The sequence below is a fragment of the Pinus tabuliformis genome, chromosome 3_2 (genome assembly GCF_031772625.1).
Source record: "Pinus tabuliformis cultivar Carrire ecotype Pingquan chromosome 3_2, CPIR1, whole genome shotgun sequence".
Taxonomy (NCBI): domain Eukaryota; kingdom Viridiplantae; phylum Streptophyta; class Pinopsida; order Pinales; family Pinaceae; genus Pinus; species Pinus tabuliformis.
The window spans coordinates 686,934,276-686,944,745 of record NC_142302.1 but is presented as its reverse complement, the minus strand read 5'-3'; the positions used below and the strand labels follow the sequence as shown (position 1 = coordinate 686,944,745).

The 10,470-nt window shown below is 36.4% G+C and overlaps 1 protein-coding gene across 1 annotated transcript in view; it reads right to left on the bottom strand.

The window, feature by feature from the left end:
- Positions 1-296: 296 nt before the first annotated feature.
- LOC149182503 (MADS-box transcription factor 56-like) overlaps positions 297-10,470 on the bottom strand; it is a 138,679-nt gene continuing 128,505 nt past the window's right edge. Inside the window, exons 3-4 of the mRNA XM_089418553.1 lie at positions 530-571; positions 297-430 (exon numbers count right to left, since the gene is read on the bottom strand). Of these exons, the coding sequence (XP_089274679.1) occupies positions 554-571 (18 nt within the window). The 3' untranslated portion in view covers positions 297-430; positions 530-553. The remainder of the gene's footprint in view (positions 431-529; positions 572-10,470) is intronic.

Here is a 10,470-nt window from a genome sequence, read left to right as displayed (position 1 = left end):
AGAGGCTGAATTGCCGATGATGTGTTTCAAAAGTAAAAATAAATATATGATTGTCATGTTGCATTCAATTTTTATTCGTTATTGATTTATTTTAATGCTGATATCGCTGGAGCAGCAGAGATAAATAGTGGATAGATTGGGAAAGAGAGATTTTATTACTAATATAGAGCATTACTGTCGGATTATGACAGCTCGCTGGAGGAGGAGTCGCCATCTCTGCTCTCGTCAAAGCGCCCGCTAAACAAGCTATGATAAGGTACAGCTCCCTAATTAGTACTAAAATAGGATAAAGATAGAAAGAAAGATAGACAGGCGATGATTAGCCTGCCTCATCGCTGGACATCTCTGCTCCTGAAGTGGAGGAATGGCCTCTAGTGAGAGAGATTTGGGACTCTACTGCTGAAGTGGAGGAATGTCCTCTAGTACCCAACTGCGATACAACCATCACCATATGTAGATCAGCCTATCGAGATCATAACCAAAAAAGATATGCATCTTAACAGAATTTCGAGTTTCAATAAAAGAGCACCTTTGTAAGAAGTTCAGCTTTCCCCTATTTCAAACAGCGTACCTATAACGGCAATGACAAAGCCCAAAAAATGATTATTGTGTATAAGGATGGATTATATTATTATCATCAATTTTCTGTATGTTGTAGTTTATTTACTGCTATGTTTTTTTTAATATATTGCTTTATTGTTTTTACATTTTTATAATACAATACAGAAAAATCACGTCTGGAATAGCTTTCAGATATGCATAATCTTGTTTAAGATTGTTCCATGAAACCGTGAACACCAAACTCAATACCAAACTCTCTACCTAATCCTTAGATTACGTCCTCACAACTAACTAAAAACACAATAGATTACTATAATACTAAAAAAGGACAAATAATACTAAAATAATTAGCAGTTATATAATGAAGTTTCTCTAAATAAACAAGTTTGCTTAAATAGAATGTTGAGCGTTTTGATTTATACGCTGCTAGAAGTCTATGTAATAGACATTATACCATAAAACTTTATATATAATTTATTAAATAAATAAACCATATATATTGTATTATTAATAGCAAAATTAAATTTATATAATAAAAATGAAATTATCTATACTTTTATTTCAAAGATAATTATATATATTTGTATGTATTTGAAAATAAATCTTTGTAATTTTTATTATTTTTTATCATTTTAGATATTGAAATAAATTTTAATGAAGTTGACATTGGCTTAGACTCAATCTAGATATATATTAAAAAAAAAAAAATAGAAAATATTGTAATATATTTTAATTATCTAATAGCACTCAACTAATCAAATTAGTGTCTCACCGATCGAGAGGTCACAAGGTCCATTCTCCCCGAAGCCCTTAGGATTAGGCCTAGTTATTGGCTGCGGGGCTTGATTCCCTTCGGGGTTGATCAGCCCAGATATTTCCCTAGACGTAGCAACAACCCAATGACGAGGGTGTCTCTGAACCACAAAAAAAATATAATAGTAGTAATTAACTAAGATTATTTATGAGTAATAATTGTAGAATTGAAATAATGAGAGATGTTGAAAGCCAATCATTCTTTAATAATTTTGTTATGCATTGAATAGTTTATTAATTACCAGTATAAATCTATCTTAACAAGTTTTTGTTGTTAACATGGATCTATAGTGGTTCTCTATATATATACACATGTAATTTTTTATTGTTTAAATTGTATTTTTCAATATTTTTCCATATTTCATACTTCGTTGTGTAAGTGTTTGAATTGTTTAAAATTTGAATAAATTACACATTTCCCTCTTATTAAGAAGTAGCTAAATTATTTTACTTTTAATTTCTTCTTCCTAGGGTCAACATTAACATACACCAACACATACACTATCCTCATATATGTGTCCATATATTTATATATATGAATATTCAAACATTTTATTTAAGTTCTATATTGAAATACCTATAAGAGAAATAGAAGATTTTTTTTTAACTTTTAATTATTTTATTTCTATAAAGTTACATAAAATGTTGGAGTCACGATTTCCATTACATGAAAACCCAAAGATGTTAGTAAATGGATGCATTGCCACAGTGAACGGATCCATGAGAGGAGACTAATCACATGTCACAAAACATACGAGGAACGTTGGTTTATCCAATGTCCAACAATCCCCCCCACCATGATTTAGGTGTGATTCGAACTCGAGACCTCTGGATACGATCACGAGGGCTGCATTGACAAAGAAATATCAGATGATGTGTGTTCATATTGTAATGTCCCTTCCTAAATTATTTTGGAACAGGATTAATTTCTACATTTTGGGGGCCAATTTTGGTGAAGATGGGGCCCATTTGATTTTTGATAGAAGACTTAGGAGTTAGAGGAAAGTTAATTTTATTTTATTTTGTTTTGTTAATGATATGTGGAGGACCACCCACATAAGGATTACGTACTCCCTAAGCCAATGATTCGAAATACATGAGAGGGGAGAACGGCTCCACAGAAGTTATGAAAGGAAGGAAGCACACTTCATTTGGCATTCTTGGCTTATCAAATTTGATTTTGTTGCTTGAGTTGTTTAGGCAGGTCACTTGTTGTTCAACAAGAGTTTTCCAAGCAGAAAACTCACCCTTTCTTCAAGGGACTTCGAGTGCCACCTTAGAGAGGTTCGTTCATTGTCATCTAGAGTATATTTGTAGAGAGATTTCTAGCATTTGTATTTAGTTCACCTTAGTAGTGTGTATTTTTGGAGGACGTAGTAGTGGATCTAGTGTGGCCATTGAAACATTCTTTTGGAGGGCTATTTCCTGGAGAAATTAGGAGAAGAAGGGCCAATAGATTTATTGGCGATCAGGTGAGTTCGAGGGTTGGAAGTGGCAACAATATTCAACAGTGATTTTCCAAACTCAATGGCAAGCGCAGAAGAGAGAAACTAGGAATACGTGGGAGATAGAGTTTCAACCATTGGGGCTATTGCTTGCCAGGACAAATAAGGGAAGTATTAGTGTAGTTGATTGCTACATTTCAGGAGTCTTTGGGGAGGATTTTGCTGGTTTTTTGACAAACAACATGCTTCAGCAACTATTGGAAAGCATATGGCTTTTGGGGGTCAATTTTGGAAGGTCAAAATAAGGCCAAACCATTTCTAAGTTTTTTTGGGTTTTGCATAAGGAGCCTAGATATAAATTTTCACAATGTTCTCAATAATGGAGGTGGGCTTTTCAACCATATCTTTGCAGCAGATAGTGTAGAATTGTTGGGGACTATATAGTGCCTTTGAGGGTCGATTTTGGGAGGTCAAAATTAGGCCAAACTATTTCTAGGTTTTTGTGTGTTTTTCTTGAGGTGCCTAGGTATAAATTTTTAGAATTTTCTTAGCACTAGACATGGAATTTTCAGCCATATATTTGCAGTAGATAATTCATAATTGTTGGGGACAATGCAATGCAGTAGTTGGTCAATTAATTGTAGGTCTGGGTTTTCATTGTTTCACATCTACTTTTCCCTCCTTGCCTTTGAGGCAAGCCTAGGTACATTCCTTCCATATTATGTACTCTTGCACTAGTTTATAATAAAACAACTCAACTGATTCCCTATTTCTAATTATTCTTGGTGTTTACAAAATTGTTCTAAAAGTTTTGTGGTGAAATTTTTTATTTGCTTTCATATCACTGATTTTCCTATTTAAGAATATTACATTGTTATCAGAGCATGATCTTCACCCAGTTGCGGGTAACCAGTGAGATCATGGAAGATTCAGATATGTAGACATAGTAATAGGTGAAACCATACACAAACACATAGCTCAAGAGAAATTAAGTGTGCAAAAATTATGGGGTGGAATCCATTGGGACAATGAGAGGTTAGTTGATTTCAAGAGGGTTACAGAACAAACCCATTCTCATCCTTACATCAAAGATACTATAGTTACATGGATCATGAGGGTGCATCCATCTACATCATGTGGGTTAAATCGACAAATTCAGGACACTAGATCTCCTCGAAAGAAGAAGACATGACAGGAACAATTATAGGGTGATGGTAGGAGGCACTTCTGTTAGTGGAGACCTAGATTTAGATATGAGGGGCCTGAGGAGCATATTGATCATGAAGCATAGGGCACGTGGGAGTGTGAGGAGCACATAGGTGTACCCAGCGTGGAACATGAGTGACGATTGTTGGAGGCCTCTTTAATACCACCAGTTCAGACTGTGGGGGAGAAAATAGAGCATCCACCCATAGGGCTATCCATTGACTAAGTGCCAGGAGACACATTCATGTCCACCATTGAGGACATCACATCCTTTGTTAAGGTATTGATTCATGAGGTATTCAGGGTCGTGCCCAAATTTTCAGATGATAGTAGTGCATGACAAGATGATGAGGTACTGAGAGACATCACGACTGTTAATTAGGAGCTGATAGGTATAGAGGCACCCATATCTACAACAAATTTGTGGGATTACAATCACCGATAACAACATGGAGAGCACATAGAGGGGCATGAGCTAGTCATGGAGGGGTAGTTTGTGACTCATGTTGATCCCATGGTGGAGGAGGACAGATAGTCTTATTTGGCTCCAACAACTAACTTAGAGTAGATAGAGGCATATACTATCAAAAAAGTTGTAGTACTTCCAAACAGTATCTCTCCCTTGGATTATATAGATGGGTCTTGCAACATTTCTAGACTACCTTTGCACCACAGAGAGAGATATGAAAAGACTCCCTGACAAAGTTTATGTGTTCACTAGGATGGTGAGTTGAGACGACCTGAGCAGCATAGGGTACAACACTCAGAGGACGGAGGGCTTGTTCTATGTGCTAGAGTTTGTACATTCTATCCCTCCCTTGGGGTTGGATAGCAAGATATTCTGAGTTGGTGCTTGGTGGAGTGGGCTAGACTCATCGAGATGGTCGTAGCCTAGAGTGAAGCTCAGTGGTAGATCTTAGAAATAGAGCATACTGGAGGCCCATGTTGGGATTTGGATCTAGGTGGCACTTCCTATCTGATATCAGACATGCAGGATGGCTATGGCATTGATGAGATAGTCAACCCATTGCCTAAGCACATGTATTCCATAGGGGAGTTCTAGTCAGTGCTAGTGACTAGGTGGTTTGTGAATAGACTTCATTGTTTGTTTTGCAATGTTGGTTGTGAATGGGGGCGTAGGATGATTTACATTATTTGGAAGGAGTTGATTGGAGGAGGTGGCATGGGTAGGCCACCGGACTAGATATTGTATTGAGATGATGTTCTCCCATTAAGGTTTAGGACTGAGGGGTCACAGAGGATTGACATAGCAGAGATATCCCCTCTAGCAAGAGTGGAGTTAGGGTGCTCAGGTCTACTAGGATGGGTGAGGGGACATGATGCGTGTCATGGTGGGGTCACTAGTAAAGTGGCAGACACTTTGGCACACGTGGGGTACCATACATTACAATGGTATTAGAGCCATTGGATATTCGCACACATGTTCTTGATGCTCAGTGGATACCTATCGGAAACCTACATGAGTAAAAGATGGGGCACAAAGGGGTCCCAATAGCTAGCAAAATATCATAGTGGTAGGCATATAGGATTGGGGGTTGTGGACATCCCGTCTTGTTATGGGATCAAGAGATCCAGTTGATTAGTAGGATGCTCCACTCGTCAGTGAGCATGGTCGAGATAACAAGAAGATTGATTCATTCATAGCAAAACACATGGAAGAGCACCGAAGCCCTCCCCATAGGATGATGCAGATTGTTGCTTAGGATTGGGGCTAGCCATGGTGTGATAGGTGCTGGCATTGTTGAGTCACTTTGGGAAGATTGGCCTAGCCTTGATAATCACATATATTATGGTTGAGAGTTATGGGAGAGGAGGCTCTGGTATGAGCATGATAAGAAGTCAGTCATGACCAGAATGTCATGATATCAATAGATTAGGTTGCTTCTATGTTGAGCAAGGGATTATGGCATAACAGGATTCAAAAGTTCAGCTACCCGTAGAGGTGAGCTGGTTTTTATAGGGGAGGGCCATCCAGATCTTCCATTTGGTTTTAGCGATTCGTTGATTGTGCGGGCAACTTTATTAGTGTGGTAAGATGATTGACAAGAGTAGATTAGGGAAGGCCCGGGTAAACAAGGGTTCAATCCTACCAGGATTTGATTACATCTTCAGGAGTTTACTCTTGTAGTGCATGAGATGGACTACTTAGTAGGGAAATTTCTTGGGGAGTTGGGTAGAGTCCTACATTATCATGATGCTCTACTTATTGCTAATATGCAAACAGCTTCTGGAACCTGTATCTGGTTAGATAGTGACTCAAGCAAGGTGTGCTTCACATTAATTAGGATGGCTTGGGATCCTAGTGTCGAGAGGTTCCTTCATGTCGGGAGAATGCTGAGATTAGGGATGACTTAATGGTACATTTGGGACCCTCATATGATTTGTTGTTACAGTGGTCATCAATAGTCAAAGAGGGCACTTGTTCAAGAATTGGTTGAGGACAAAGAACTTTTGGTGGGGAGGATTGTAATGTCCCTTCCTAAATTATTTTGGAAGATTATTTATTTCTACATTTTTAGGGCCAATTTTGGTGAAGACGGGGCCCATTTTATTTTTTATAGAAGACTTGGGAGTTAGAGAAAAGTTAATTTAATTTAATTTTGTTTTGTTAATGATATGTGTGGGACCACCCACATAAGAAACATGCACTTCCTAAGCCAATTATTCAAAATACATGAGAGGGAATAAAAGGTAGGAAGAAAGGCTCCACAAAAGTTATAAAAGTAAGGAACCATAGTTCATGTGGCATTCTTGGCTTATCAAATTTTATTTTATTTCTCGAGCTATTTAGTTGGGTCACCTCTTGTTTAGCAAGAGTTTTCCAAGTAGAGAAATCTCCCTTTCTTTGGGGGACTTCGAGTGCCTCCCTAGAGATTTTCATCCATTATCATATGGAGGAGATTTGTGGATATATTTCCAACACTTGTATTTAGTTCGCTACAACAATACGTATTTCTGAAGGATGCAGTAGTGGATGTAGTGTGGCCATTGTAGCATTCTTCCGGAGGGCTATTGCTTGGAGAAATTAGGAGAAGAAGGCTCAATAGTTTTCTTGGCTATTGGGTGAGTTTAGGAATGGATATGGAAGCAATATTCAAGAGTGATTTTCGAGACTCTGTGACTAGCACAGAAGAGGGAAATTGGGCATATGTGGGAGATAGAGTTTCAGCGATTGGGGCTATTTATTACTGGGAGAAATAACGGGAGTATTGGTGGAGTTGATTACTACATTTCAAGAGTGTCTGGGGAGAATTTTGTTAGTGGTTTGACAGATAATGTTGTTCAAAATCTATTGGAAAGTGTAGGGCTTTTGGGAGTTGATTTTGGAAGTTCAAAATCAAGCCAAAACATTTCTGGGTTTTTTTTGGGTTTTACTTGAGGAGCATAGATATAAATTTGTAGAACTTTGTGAGCACTGGAGATGGGCTTTTCAGCCATGTATTTTCAGTAGATAGTGTAGAATTGTGAGGGATTACATAGTGCCTTTGGGGGTCAATTTTTGGAGGTCAAAATCCATCCAAACCATTTCTTAATTTTTGTGGGGTTTCCTGAGGAGCATTGATATAAATTTCCATAATTTTTGGATCACCAGAGTTGGAGTTTTTAGTGATATCTTTGCAGTAGATAGTGCAAAATTATTGGATACTATGCAGTACAACAGTTGGATAGTTGATTGTAGGTCTGGGTTGCCATTGCATCACCCGGGCTTTGATCGATTTTCCTTTGAGGCAAGCTCAAGTGAATTCCTTCCATATTTTGTCCTCTTTCACCAATTTATAATAAAATGGCTCAGTTACTTCCATATTTTTTATTGTTCTAGGTGTTTACTAAATTGTTTTAAAATTTATGTGGTGAAAATTGTGATTTGCTTGCATGTCACTGTTTTTTCGTATTTTGGAACATTACACATATTCAAGCATAAAAAATGAGGAAAAGATGAAATAATATATTATGCATATAATATGTGGCTAAAGGGTTCTTATATGTTGTATAACAATATGTGTATTGTAAGATACTGTTTATATAATACACTGGCACGTGGAGAAAAAAACAAGAAGGATAGAGAAATAGAGGTTTATGAGTATTGTGTGAGTATCGAGAATGGGAGGGAGAAAGAAAACACTATGGTAATATTCGGTCCATAATAGACTAATATTCAAACCTATGGCCCTAGTATTGATATGCAATTCATGGTAATGTTTAAGTAAAAGTGACATTCTCCTTTATATTTCATTTTCATCCTTTTACTTAAATTTTTAACATTACCATGAAATGACTAAGGATATTTGAGAGTGATCTGACCTTATTACATTTCATATGGAGAAAGAATAATTTTAGATCTCACACAAAAAGCCGACAGACTTATCAGTTTTTGAAGATTTCAGGATTGGGGGATTGCAATGTTTCCGTTGTATTTTGTCATGTATTAGGGTATGTAACTCATATTTAATCAAGAGAACCAAGCCCTTTGTGTACCTTGATGTTAATGACATTAGTTTTTGAATTCCTCTATCATGACCCTACTGAAAATGTACATGTCACTCAAACTAAATCTTGACTTCACATGCTACATTTTTTCTATATTATGTTAATACTTGGAGGGTGATATTAGTGAAAAATACCCCAATATAGCCAATGATTTTGATGATATGTAGTTATTTTTTGTAGTATGATTTTTTTGGATGCTAGAGGTCATCCAAAGCCTATTTTTTGATTTATTTTTAGTTCAGAGATGGATTGCAATCAATGTTATTTTGGTTATGTGCACCCTTACATGCTATATAAATGAGAACTTGTAATTTGTGGACCTATGGTTGGTAAAGATTATAACTTCTAGATGAATTATGTTATATGGTTTAATCCATGTTTTAATGTTTTTTTATCACAAATTCATCATTCTCTATGCTTTTGTTGACATATATGCATCCAAATATATAGAAATATATATTATATAAAATTCACTCCCTAAAACACTCCCGACCTAGGCACTTTTGAAAATGTCACTGCTTGATCTTGCTTGCACTCCCACTCATGATTCCCACGTCTACTCCCACTACCAATGATCCTTGCTCTAGTAAATACATGTATCGCGTTAGTAATACACATATGATCTATGTCTAATGTGTGTCTGTGTGTTAAAATTTTTACCTATTGCTCAACTATTTATCCTCCCAATTACAGGGAGGTAGAGAAGACAACAGAGAAGGCACCTTCACCATTTCCTTACATCAGTGATGAACAAGTCGAATGAAAGTGAAGGAGACAATGATATTAACTATTACTTGGTAGAGGGCAAATGCATGCCATAGGAGACAGTGAAATAAACTATTGTTTGGAAGATGGTGCATGCATGCTAAGGGAACACATGTTACACCTCCAATTAATTCTAGTTTAGATGTTATTTCAAATTTAGCAATTTCAGTTTTGGATAGATATTTTCTGTTATTAAATATTTTCTTTTGTTAATTTTAGCATGCATGATCTATTATTACTTAGAGGGTGTAGATCCTTAGTCAATTAAAAATATTATGCATGAAAAAATTCTAGCTTAAGTAGAGGACAATGATCTCATGGAAGTGATCCATACTTGCATGTCGCGGGTAATATTTTGACGGAGACGCACTTACCTGGCACTCCTACCATGCAAGTATGGTGCACTAGGCGATCAAGCTAGTGCTATGATTTGACAAAGTCCAACCAGATAGGATTTTCCATGTGTCCATATTCATTGTACTTTCTCTCCACTTCCTATTCTATAAGCAAAATGAAAGGTGTGCCATTGTGTTGGTTATTGATGTTTTGTTTTGAACTATTGTAGTGTATCTTTTTCAGTACACAATAGAAGATAGATGAAGTTGAGAGTTCAAATATATGTATTTTCCCTTCATATTTTCCACAGTATGTATTTGTAAATAGCTAACATATATATTCCTCTTCTTTATTGAAACACTCAACCTTTTAGCTACCTAGTATTTAGGTTATTCTTTCTAGGTGCATAATTTTCTTACCATTCTTAATGAAAATAAAGGTATATAAATATAAAGGGTTATAAAAAATGTTAATGAGAAAATGGATACCAACACTATCTAGTGAAAGTAGGGGCTTTTAAATTAGCAAGGTGTATTGGGGTCATATTGGTCGGGAGTTTAATAAAGTGATTTTTAGAGGTATTTTCCAATATGTAGTCAAATTAAGGGTATTATTTAGTATGTCATGAATTCATGTGCTATGTCAAAGGTTCATTGAGTAAAGCGCCCATGGCTCTGATACCACTTGTTCGAATCACAATTGTCCTTACACCAAAACCTACAAGTGTTAATAAATGTATGCATCACCAGAGATGACAGATGCATGAGAGATGGTTAAGAACATGTCACAAAACATATGAGGAGTGTTGGTTTATCCAATCTCTAAAATAAAATAC